General features: G+C 39.4%; 1 protein-coding gene across 1 annotated transcript in view; it reads left to right on the top strand.

Annotated features, from left to right (window-relative positions):
• The window catches only part of LOC129695780 (long-chain-fatty-acid--CoA ligase ACSBG2-like), a 157,678-nt gene extending 144,942 nt beyond the window's left edge, over positions 1-12,736 (top strand). The window contains exons 12-15 of the mRNA XM_055633088.1: positions 3,221-3,438; positions 5,194-5,333; positions 9,563-9,809; positions 12,365-12,736. Of these exons, the coding sequence (XP_055489063.1) occupies positions 3,221-3,438; positions 5,194-5,333; positions 9,563-9,809; positions 12,365-12,441 (682 nt within the window). The 3' untranslated portion in view covers positions 12,442-12,736. The remainder of the gene's footprint in view (positions 1-3,220; positions 3,439-5,193; positions 5,334-9,562; positions 9,810-12,364) is intronic.
• Positions 12,737-12,999: the final 263 nt, after the last annotated feature.

The following is a 12,999-nucleotide window of genomic DNA, read 5'->3' on the forward strand; positions in this document are numbered from 1 at the left end:
ATGGGATCTCCTACCTCTTCCTGGTGTATCTTAGTCTTTTTTATCACCTTTGCAGTGTTCTTTCTTATCTGCATCTTTCCCTTCGGGACCACCTGTTTCTTTTCCTCAGGCCTCCATCTTTCTCTGATCGACTGCTGTTGCCTGCCACATTTTTCTCTCAAGTCTGTAAAACAAAATTAGGTTTCCGCAGACAATGTCTTTTAATATTCTATTTACATTTGTGAGCACCAGTTTTACTCCGTTTGCAAACCTTGAAATCACCTTTCAATTTCTATAGCGCTTTACGGCATCTACTTCAATTTATCCTCTTTGCCCAGCGTAAATAAATGTATCTTCCCCGCATCTTGCCTCAACCCTAATAAGTATCTTGACTCAGCGCGAGTCACCAGCCAATAGGTTGCCCAGGGGCTCTCCCTTCTCTGGGAAGTCCTCCCGTCCCCTTTTCAGTTAGGACTATACAGGACTATTTTGTCATTCCCTTTTATTTCCCCCTATATTCGTTCGAATCCTGTTACAATTGGGACCCTGTCGACTATGCCAAATTCTGTGGAAGAAATTAATTTAGAGGGAAATAAAAAGAAAAACAAAAAGTTGCAGACTTGGCAGGTTTGCTTCAAGAGACTTTATTGCATGATATCATGGAGAGATGGCTGCAGAAAACTGCTCACCAGTTCTTTGACTTCACAGCAGAATTAGTGAAGTAAATAACTTTTTTTTAGCTTTGTTAGATACTATTCGACAAAAACATTCTATCACCACATGGGTTCCAATTATTTTATTATTCATAACATACTGTTCACTTATGTTAATCTTATTCAACAACAGATGGTTAATACAAATCAAACGCAAAACAAGGGAATCTTGACATTATTCGATCTCATCTTTCAAGCTGCCCACGTCACCATCCCCATTCCGAGCCGATCATAAGCCTCCCATTTACTGCAACTAATATACGCTAGTAGCGGTAGGGGGCGTGGGTGATCTACTGTAACTTCTCAGAAATGTAAACAAGCTTCGTTATCTCCTCCCATTTCATGTTTACATTTACCATCCACAATTCATCACATTCCCGGACTGGAGGTAATACATCTAATTTTACTTTGTCGATTCTCACGAATTTCTTCTGTACCTGGTCAAGCGGGAGCTGCCAATTGTCACATCCAAAACACCCTTTCGTTACCTTGTTCAATTCCAATTAAAGAACGAAGGATATTAATTAATTTTTCTTCCACAATTTGACTGGATAGCACACAAAATAAAAATTTTCACTTCATCTTTGTACACGTAACAATAATAAATCAATACTACCACCACCATAATACTCCCAAGCTGGAATGCCACCACCTCCCTTTGCAAACTTTAAGCCACCCCATACCTCTGTTGCCTGTGATCTAACATGTACCTTGCCCACCATCGCTGTTTTAATTGACCTTAGGTTATGCAATCATTTGCTTTGATCAGATCTTATTTTCAGATCCCTGCCCAACCTCTTTCATCCTAGACTTTTTTAACTTGCAGTGTAAATAAATGTTTTTATTTGCAGCTCTAATGCATCTATGGTTTCCGGTTCTGGACCTTTGCACATCCCCACATTTAATCATTGCTGATTTTGCTTTCATCTGAAAAAAAACCCGTTAGCTGTGGAATTCCCTCACCCAATATTTCCTTCTCTAAATTGATGAACATGGAATGGAATGTAAGGGTGCACCTCAAGGCTCAAAGACCGCAGCCCTTCTGCAGTGCCAAGTTGAGTCTTTATAGGTCACGCAGCAGTTGATGAATCAAATAATTCCCAATGTGCTGCCTCTGAAATGAGTCATCTGTAGGGATGTGCAAAGCCTCGCAGAACTCACCTTGCCGGTCTCTCAACCTTTAAATAGACCAGGAAAACAAAATTCTTGTATTCTTCTCCATCAACCCTGAATTTTATGAGTTGGCTGTAAATCTCAGTTGCCTTTTTTGTTTTGAAAATTGGGATGAGGTGGTAATTTTTAACGTGAAATGTTCCATCATTTACATGATGTAATTCCCAAATAATGTTTCAAATGCAGTAGTTGATGACTCTGATAAAATGAGTGATTTGTTTAAACTAGGCCCAAAGCCCTTCACAGCTCTTCAAGCACACTTTCAAATGCATTTCTAAATGTGGCAAAGTTTAGTTTAGTTTATTATATTATTGTCACATGTACCAAGATACAGTGAAACGCTTTTGTTTGCGTGCTATCCAGTTAGAGAAGAAAACTATACATGAATACCATCAAGTCTTCCACAGTGCACTGATGAAGGATAAAGGGTACAGCATTCAGTACAAGATATAACATTGGAGACTGATAAAAGATAGTTTCAAGGTAGATGAAAATGCTGGAGAGGCAGCATCTATGGAGCGAAGGAATAGGCAACGTTTCGGCTCGGGATCCTTCTTCAGACTGATGTCGGAGGGGAAAAAACTTAGATTTTTCCAGCTTCTGCAATTCTTTCTAAAACAAAATATAGTCTAAAGGTCTCCAATGAGGTAAATGGGAGGTGTGGACCACACTCCAGCTGATGAGAGGACTGCTTTGAGGATTTTCAGTATTTTGTTTTTCTTTCCTATTAACTTGCCTGTTAACTTGCCACTGCTTTTGATATTTTGATATTTAACCTGTGGTCAACAGCCTTAAACCTTAAATCAGTCTGAAGAAGGGTCTCAATCTAAAATGTCACCTATTCCTTCTCCAGAGATGCTGCCTGTCCCGCTGAGTTACTCCAGCATTTTGTGTCTTATCTTAGCCTTAAACCTTAACTTCTTTTTTGTTTTTGGGGATAATATTATGACCATGTGGCCTGACCTAATGAGCTATTTCTAGCCTTTTATGTCAGCCTTTCTGGCAACTGTGCCTTTTTTGACTTTGTAGCATTATTTAAACATTTCATTGCTCATTATCTGATGCTCAGATCATAGAATCAGTGTGAAAACAGGCCCTTTGGCCCAACGCCCACACTGACCAACATGTCCAACTGCACTAGTCCCACCTACCTGCGTTTGGCCCATACCTCTCTAAACCTTGTCCTATCCATGTACCTGTGCAAATGTTTTAAACATTGCACTACTATCTGCCTCAACTACCTCCTCCACCAGGTCGTTCATACACCCACCACCCTCTGTTTACTAGTTTTATTTTCAGATATGTGCTGAAATTCAATCATCTGAAATGCTTTCTTTTTAATAATCTCTCACCAGCTGTGGAAAGGATATGGAAGGGTGCAAGTCTAAACTTTCTAATTCAGATCGTGACGGGATTGGAGAAGTATGTTTCTGGGGCAGAAATGTCTTCATGGGATACCTGAACTTGGATGAACAAACCACATCAACCATAGATGAAGATGGTTGGTTGCATTCTGGAGACTTGGGAAAATTTGATAGTGGGAGATTCCTGTATATTACCGGCAGAATAAAAGGTAACAAAACTTTTTTGTTTCTGACAGTTTTATCCTTTCAACACTTGACAGCTTGCCGGGTTCACGATTGTTCGCTGATCGCTTATCTTTTCTCAATGTCGTTTCATGATTATTGAGACAATAATGGTATGTCAACAGAACACAAAATGCTGAAATCACTCGGTGGCTCAGGAGAACATGGATAGGCGATGCTTTGGGTTGGGACCCTCCTTTAGTCTGATTGTAATGGGGGGGGAGAAAGCTGGAGACGAGGTGCTAGGCTGCAGTGTTGCCGTGACCCGGCTTTCACTCACTTCGTGATGGATGTCAGAGGATCCAGGGAGAACCTAGTTTTTCTTCGGCACCGACTGGCAGTGGTTTTAAACCAGGTGGGAACCTCTGAATGGGGTTGGGAGAGGTTAAAAATGTCCACGGTTACACCCGCCAGCTGGTCCAAGCAGGTTCTACCAACACGGCCGGGGACTCCATGTTGCTCTCTATAGGTTCACTTTAAGGAAGGTCGTCTGACAACTGCGACGGTGATCGTGTATGCAGGTTCACCCGAGGCTGTCAAGGGAGGGTGACATTATTGCACTTACCTGTTCAAAGCAGGAATGCATTCGCTAAGCCTGTCGGGGAGGAAGGCGTTGTAGCCAGCAGTTCTATCTGACTTTGTAGTCTGTTATGGCACGCAAGCTTCCTACATTCGACTTGTACTTCTGTACTTCTGTGTACTTCAACTTGGAATCTAGCTTGATCTGGTATAGCATCTTGTCACGTTATCAGATATTTAGGGCTGAATGGCCTTTCCAGCAATGCCCTGATCCCATAAAATAAATAAAACAAAACATTGGAACTAAATTTCAGAAATTTGTAAGGAAATGTATTTAGTGTGATATTTTCATTATAGACTTATGTTATATATATTTTTATTAATATACACATATATACAATATATATTTATATTATTTATATAAATATATATATAATTTAACAATTATACATAATTTACTATAATAATATTCAAGCACAAGCTGTATTTCATGACTGAGAATGCAACAAAAGTAACACCGCAACTGTAGTATCTATTCTACCTCTACTTATCAACTAACATCAGGAACTTACAAGTATTAAGTCTCAGCATTCGCAACTGTGATATCACAATGGTGTCTGCCAGAGAAGGGCACTGTACTTAAATAAAAAGTGAAACAATACATATGGGGGAAATCAAGCAAAACAACAGTTGAAGAAAAGGCTGCAACCACATAAGTTGCACTTCAGCTTGCATCATGTAGGAGAGATAATGTTATCAGGGACATAACCTTCTTCAGAATATTACTCAATTTACAATTAACTAAAACAATGCGTGATTTACAAATTAAATCATTGATATGTAATAAGGGGAACATTGATGTGATAAATTGTTAATCAACTGATTTCTAACACTATTCTGTGGCATAATTGGATGATCTATGATTGCTTTGATCTAACTACTGGATATGAATACTTCTGAGATTTGATTATCTATAAGAACTGGCACAAATTTACCAGTTATCTCCATTTTATGATCTTTGCAAAACTGTACCATTTAATTTGAGCTGTGTTGACCTGATAGTTCACCTTGTTTCTCTCTACAAACCTTCCATTTTTATTTTTTATTTCCAATATCTGCAGTATTTGGAATGTTGGATAATTTAATGGTGACTCATTTAACAGTGATGGCAGTACTTTGATCGAATGACTAATTGTATTGTTTATTTTGTTTTTTAATCAAAGAAATGATAATCACCGCTGGAGGTGAGAATATAGCTCCGATCCCCATTGAGGAAGCTGTTAGGAGTAAACTGCCACTGATTAGTAACGCCATGTTAATTGGCGATAAGAGAAAATTCCTCTCCATACTTCTCACTTTGAAGGTAAGTGTTACACAGAGAATCCAACCTCAACTTTACTGAATCTTTCAATGTTTTAAGTTCGTTTGGACTCAATAGGACAAGCACCTTACCAATATCACCGTCATTAAATAATGGACGTACACTCCATTGAGAATAAATGGGGATCCTGTGGATAGGGTGAACTGTTTTAAATATCTGGGTGTCCACATCTTTGAGGATATGACATGGGCATCACACGCCTCAGCTCTCGTGAGTAAGGCAAGGCAGCGCTTTTACCACCTCAGGCAATTCAGAGTGTCTCCGAGGATCCTCCAGTGCTTCTACGCAGCGGAAGCATCTTGTCCGGGAACATTGCCATCTGGTTTGGGAATTGCTCTGCCAAGGACAAGAAGGCTCTGCAGAGAGTAGTGCTTTCGGCCGAACGCACTATGGGAACTTCACTTGCCCCCCTGCAGGAACTATACATCAGGAGGTGCAACTCCAGAGCCAACAATATCATGAGAGACCCCTTCCACCCCTGCAACGGACTGTTCCAGCTGCTACGGTCAGGGAAACGCCTCCGTTGCCATGCGGTGAGAACGGAGAGGTTGAGAAGGAGTTTCTTCCCAGAGGCCATTTGGACTGTAAATGCCTATCTCACCAGGGACTAACTCTACTGAATGTTTTTCCTTCCATTATTTATTATGTAAAAGAATATGTGTGTTATGATTGTGTTTATAGTTTGTTTGGTTGTTTGGCTTTTGCACAAAAGTCCGCGAGCATTGCCACTTTCATTTCACTGCACATCTCGTATGTGTATGTGACAAATAAACAACTTGACTTGACTTGACTTGGATTGTCAGCTGAATTATATCAATTTGTGGGCACTCTTTCCATCTTTGAATTTGAGAAAAATTGTCCAAAGTGTAAGGGTCAGCATTAATTTTATTTGTGGCTGAAATTATCCTTTTTGTTGGAATGCTAAGTCTCTGCCGTATGAATGTGTTTTGGTTCTTTCTTGCAAAAATAAAAGGATAACATTATTGATTAAAGTCAGTCTTTTAAAAGGCCAGTGTTCTTCTGCCCTTTCCCAGAGAAATAAAACTGAAACAATTCTTTGTATTTTGTTTTGTTAATGTAAGATCTCTTTATAAGCTTTTGTTTTATAGAACTAAAATACCACAGGCGTTGGAAATCTCAAATAAAAACAGAAAATTGTTGAAATTTTAAAAAATCAAGTTGTGGAGGAACTCAGCAGGCAAAGCAGCACCTGTGGAGATGGACATATGATGTTTTAGGCCGGTATCCTTATTCAGACTGAAGTAGAAGGGAGAACACTGATGAATGTTAAGTTGTACAGTATGTTGGTGAGGTTGCATTTGGAGTATTGTGTTCAGTTTTGGTCTCCCTGCTATAGGAAGGATGTCATTAAAGTGGAAAGGATGCAGAGAAGATTTACGAGGATCTTGCCAGGACTTGATCTGTACGGAAGATTGGGCAAGCTAGGACTTTGTTCCTTGGATCGCAGGAGGCTGAGAGATGATCTTTAGAGAGGTGTATAAGATCATGAGAGGAATAGATAGGGTGAATGCATAGTCTTACCCAAAGTTAGGGAACTGAGAACCAGGGGACATTGGTTTAAGGTGAGAGGAGAAAGGTTTAATTGGAACATGAGGGACAACTTTTTTACTCAGAGGGCGGGTGGGCCTATGAAACAAGCTGCTGAGATGGTAGTTGAGGCAGGTAATATAAAAACATTTAAAGATATTTGGACATGTACATGGATGGAAAAGGTTTAGAGGTATATGGGCAGAACATGTGTTGCCCATAAACATATTATGAAATTGTACACTAAGGTGCTATGGATTATACACTGTCTTAATCTCTCCTGCTCCTGTCTGACTGTCAGTACCTCCGCTGGCTTCCAACCTTTACCGTAGCAGCTAATTACCATTAAACTGCATTATGTGATTGGACACAATGCCCTTGGAGACAGTGGCTGATTGGACGGGAGGAGACCGATTTGTTGATTGGACGGGAATTTTAAGGCAAGCTGGTTGGTGATTGGACACAACCCCCTTAGAGATAGCGGTTGATTGGCCGCCAAATAACCGGGCACAAAAAAATTGACAAATAGGAAAACAAAAAAATCGGAATTCTGTTTAAAATCTGATATAAGGTACACAGGCTGGGTATCGATTAATTCTAGACAACAGTTTAAAAAAATTATCTAACCGCATTAATTCACTAAAGGTGTATTATGATGTGTTCTACAGAATGAAGTGTACAGCAAAACTTGCACTTCCAGAGTGGTCTATCGTGTTGTTTGTTCAGCATACCATGGATTATTTTAAAGATAGACACTAAATTCTGGAGTAAGGAAAGCTGCATTATGGAGAGTTGCAGTTGATGAGGTGAACTAACCCGACGAGATTGAGACATGCTATTAATGCATTCTGTTTTTGCAAGAGGAAGACAGGCGGAATACTTGAATACATTTGAAAAGCAAACATCATAAACAATAGTGAACCAGTGGTGCACTCCAGAAAGTGAGGAGTGAGCTTTAAGAAATTCTCAATGTCATCAATACATCGATCTACATTCCTCAGTAAATGTAATTGTGTTTTGACCAAGCATTAATGACACAGCATTCCTTTGAATAAAATTCATGGGAGTCCCGTGAATTTTATTCAAAGGAACGCGGCGTAGTTAATACTTGGTCAAAACACAATTACATTTACTGAGGAATGTGGATCGATGCATTGATGACACATTGTATAACTACGTGTTTACTACTGGCGGTTAACAAGTGCTAACAGTGGTAGTTAACACATCGCTTTTGTCTGATGGCCGGTGCAGCAGGTTTTATCCATGTTCGTTTTTAACAAGGCAAATGTTTTTCTAAAAAAATCTGTATTTAACAACACAAATTCGTATTTCCGCACGAAATAGGGAAAATTAGCGCGGAGCTCCCTTAGGCGCGGGGCTCAATTGGGAACAATCAGTCCAATTGGCTTAAGGCCGGCCCTGCCTACAATATTCTGTTGTGCTACAGCAAGCAAGAATTTAATTGTCCTATCTGGAACACATGACAATAAACTCTCTTGAAGTCAGTTGAGTTTATTGTCATGTGACCCTGATAGGACAATTAGGACAAAATGTTTGCTTTGCTTTAGCACACCAGAACATAGTAGGCACGAATACAGAACAGGTCAGTGTGTCCATATACCATTGTATAATTATATACACACATGAATAAATAAACCGATAAAGTGCAAATAAACAGATTATGGGCTATTAATGTTTTGTCCGAGCCGAGTTTAATAGCCTGGGGAAGCAGCTATTCCAGAACCTGGTTGTTGCAGTCTTCAGGTAGTGGGGAAATGAGTGTATGGCCCGGATGGTGTATGTCCTTGATGATGCTGCCAGACTTTTTGAGGCAACGACTGTGATAGATCCCCAAATTGATTAGGAAATAAAGCACCAAATCTTCATTGTTATGGAACTTGCAGCAGCACAATGCAGTGGTTCAGACAGGTGGCTCACCCTTGAAGAGTTATTTGTTTTCCTAAATCTTCAAATTATTTCTGCAAACCCATTTATCAAAACAATCTGACAGTAAATGCTGAAATGGACACAAAGTGCTGGAGTAACTCAGCAGGTCAGGTCAGACAGCATCTCTGGAGAACATGGATATATTGGGACTGATTCTCAATTTCTGATGTGTACTTTCCAGGTATATAGAATGATCGTGGGTCCCTTGATGCAATATAAACTTGGCTCGAATGCTTTTCCCCTGGTCACTGTTAGAAATGTTTTGATAAATGGGTTTTCAGAAATAAGGTAAATATTGAGGGAGGAAAATAGGATTAATACAGTATTATCAATCTAACTAATGAAGATTTAACTGGGATTCAGTATACTGACGTTTGTTGAAGAATTAGAAAAGTTGTAGTGGGGACCAAAGGGGAACAAGAAAGGGTTAATATGTGTTCTATTGAAATGCAAAAATGTGTATAATTGGAAGAGGCCCCCACCGCCCCCCAACTTTAATTTATTCAAATATACTTGGGATCAACCATTTTAAAATTAAGTTTGGACAACTGGTGGACTATCTTAGCCAATTATGCTTAAAATGGTGGATAAAGATGAGCTTTGGTGACTGATTCTTCATTTCTAAGTAATATGTGGAACAATATTGTTGATCATTACTTATTCTCCAATAATGTTTCCAGCTGCTTCTTTTATTTTTCTTTCTTCTCTTCTACTAGTGTAATTGGGATAGTGGGACAGGTGAACCACTTGACGATTTGGCTCCACCAACCATTGAGTTCTGCCGCAAAAACGGATGTTCAGTTACCCACTTGAGTGATTTTGTGAAAAGACAAGATCCTATGATCGAGAAAGCTATTCAGGATGCTATTGACATCGTGAATAAAGATGCCACATCAAATGCTCAGAGAATCCAAAAGTGGATAATTTTGGATAAAGACTTCTCAGTTTCTGGAGGAGAATTGGGTAAGCCAATTGTTGCGCCAATGACAATATCTGCAGAGATTACACTTTGAGCCCTCCCTCATTGCCATGGATGGGAAAATAAGAGCAACTTGGCATGATGTCACTGAAATATCCATGGCTGCACAACTAATAAATTGTCTTTCAGTTACATATACAGCAAAAAAAAGCCAGAAATGTAGTCTGAAATTCAGTTTGAAGAAGTATCTCCACCTGGAAACGTCACCTATTTCTTTTCCCCAGAGATGCTGCTTGACCCGCTGAGCTACTCCAGCACTTTGTCTTTTCCTGAAATGTAAATTGTTTTCAAGTGCTGCCTGGATTGACTGACAGTTTTACATTAATTATACTTTGTCAAATATTCTTAGTTTAATTTATTGTCACATATACTTAGGAACAGTGAAAAGCTTTGCTTTGTGCTAATCAGTCAGTGGAAAGACAATGCATGATGACAATCGAGCCATTCACTGTGTGCTGATACATGATCAGGGAATAACGTTTAGTGCAAGAAAAAGCCAGAACAGTCTGATCAAAGATAGTCCAACGAGATAGATAGTGTTCAGGACTGCTCTCTAGTTGTTGTAGGATGGTTCAGTTACCTGATAACAGCTGGAAAGAAACTTGCTGAATCTGGAGGTGTGCTTATACATACTTCTGCCTTTTGCTCAATGGGAGAGGGGAGAAGAGGGAGTGGTCAGGGTCCGACGTCCTTGCTGGTCTTGCTGAGGCAGCAAGGTATAACCATATAACCATATAACCATATAACAATTACAGCACGGAAACAGGCCATCTCGGCCCTACAAGTCCATGCCGAACAATTTTTTTTTTTTTCCTCTTAGTCCCACCTGCATGCACTCATACCATAACCCTCCATTCCCTTCTCATCCATATGCCTATCCAATTTATTTTTAAATGATACCAATGAACCTGCCTCCACCACTTCCACTGGGAGCTCATTCCACACCGCCACCACTCTCTGCGTAAAGAAGTTCCCCCCCTCATATTACCCCTAAACTTCTGTCCCTTAATTCTGAAGTCATGTCCTCTTGTTTGAATCTTCCCTATTCTCAAAGGGAAAAGCTTGTCCACATCAACTCTGTCTATCCCTCTCATCATTTTAAAGACCTCTATCAGGTGTTCCCTTAACCTTCTGCGCTCAAGAGAATAAAGACCTAACTTATTCAACCTATCTCTGTAACTTAGTTGTTGAAACCCAGGCAACATTCTAGTAAATCTCCTCTGTACTCTCTCTATTTTGTTGACATCCTTCCTATAATTGGGCGACCCAAAATTGTACACCATACTCCAGATTTGGTCTCACCAATGCCTTGTACAATTTTAACATTACATCCCAGCTTCTATACTCAATGCTCTGATTTATAAAGGCTAGCATACCAAAAGCTTTCTTTACCACCCTATCTATATGAGATTCCACCTTCAAGGAACTATGCACGGTTATACCCAGATCCCTCTGTTCAACTGTATTCTTCAATTCCCTACCATTTACCATGTACGTCCTATTTTGATTTGTCCTGCAAGGTGTAGCACCTCACATTTATCAGCATTAAACTCCCTGCCATCTTTCAGCCCATTTTTCCAAATGGCCTAAATCACTCTGTAGACTTTGGAAATCCTCTTCATTATCCACAACACCCCCTATCTTGGTATCATCTGCATACTTACTAATCCAATTTACCACACCTTCATCCAGATCATTGATGTACATGACAAACAACAAAGGACCCAACACAGATCCCTGAGGCACCCCACTAGTCACCTGCCTCCAACCCGATAAACAGCCATCCACCATTACCCTCTGGCTTCTCCCATTCAGCCACTGTTGAATCCATCTTGCTATTCCTGCATTTATACCCAACAGTTGAACCTTCTTAACCAACCTTCCATGAGGAACCTTGTCAAAGGCCTTACTAAAGTCCATATAGACAACATCCACTGCTTTACCCTCGTCAATTTCCCTAGTAACCTCTTCAAAAAATTCAAGAAGATTAGTCAAACATGACCTTCCAGGCACAAATCCATGTTGACTGTTCCTAATCAGACCCTGTTTATCTAGATGCTTATATATATTATCTCTAAGTATCTTTTCCATTAATTTGCCCACCACTGAAGTCAAACTAACAGGTCTATAATTGCTAGGTTTAGCTATAATTGCTATAAATGGAGTCAACGGAAGGGTTGGTTTGTGTGATGGTCTGGGCTGTGTGCACAATTCTCTGCTATTCTGTTAATGTCAGTGATAATGGCGTTTGTGTCATTTTACACTGTAAATGAAATATCAGTGCAAAGGGCTTTGTGTACATGCGTGTAGCTGGAGGGAATGTGCCAATGAAAACAGCTTTGAACAAATTGGGTAAAGGATCCTGCACTCCATAGCAATTAAGTTTGTGTATTGCAGTGGAGTGCGGACATTAATATAGATCATCCTCTGAGATGATCGTTAAATGGGTAAACAGTTTCGTATGTGACAGCCAGGACTAAACTTTGAAATCTTGCTCTTTCTAATGTAAATTTTTACAGTTTTCTGTTTGTATTTACAGGTCCGACAATGAAACTGAGAAGGCATTTTGTGGCAGAAATGTACAAAGAAGAGATTGATTCTTTTTATAATGAATGAATTTGACATAATGTGTAGAGAGTATAAGAAAAACCAGCCATTTAAAATATTAAAGACTGGCAGATTCTGTAATGTTAAGTTCATGTACAAGGTTTTTTGTGTCTTCAAATGAACAAGAAATAGTGATCAATTCCACTGTTCATATGTCCAAGTAAGATTATTATATGAGGCGATTTGATGACAGGTGTAAACCACAAGATTGTAATTTTGTATTTGTTTGTTTTTAGATAATTGTTTCCTGCTTTTAATGAGAATTAAATTGACTTGTTAAATTTAAAAGCGTAATCCTTAAAAACTAAGAGCAGTCACTCTGTCTGGCATTCTTGGTACTTGACATGAAGAAACTATATGAAGAATCTATAACTCAAACAACCTAGAATAGTCGATGCAAATATCTTCACTTTGACATAATTGAATGAACACTCTGTCAACCCAGATATCCTAAGCATTTTTCACTGTGGTACAGTTATTTGGAAGTGAATCGTGAAACTGCTGTTCCTATCTTATTGGTGTGATCATATTATTGATTTATCTGGCTGAAGTTTATTAGCAAAATAA

The sequence above is a fragment of the Leucoraja erinacea genome, chromosome 1 (assembly GCF_028641065.1).
Source record: "Leucoraja erinacea ecotype New England chromosome 1, Leri_hhj_1, whole genome shotgun sequence".
Classification (NCBI taxonomy): Eukaryota; Metazoa; Chordata; class Chondrichthyes; order Rajiformes; family Rajidae; genus Leucoraja; species Leucoraja erinaceus.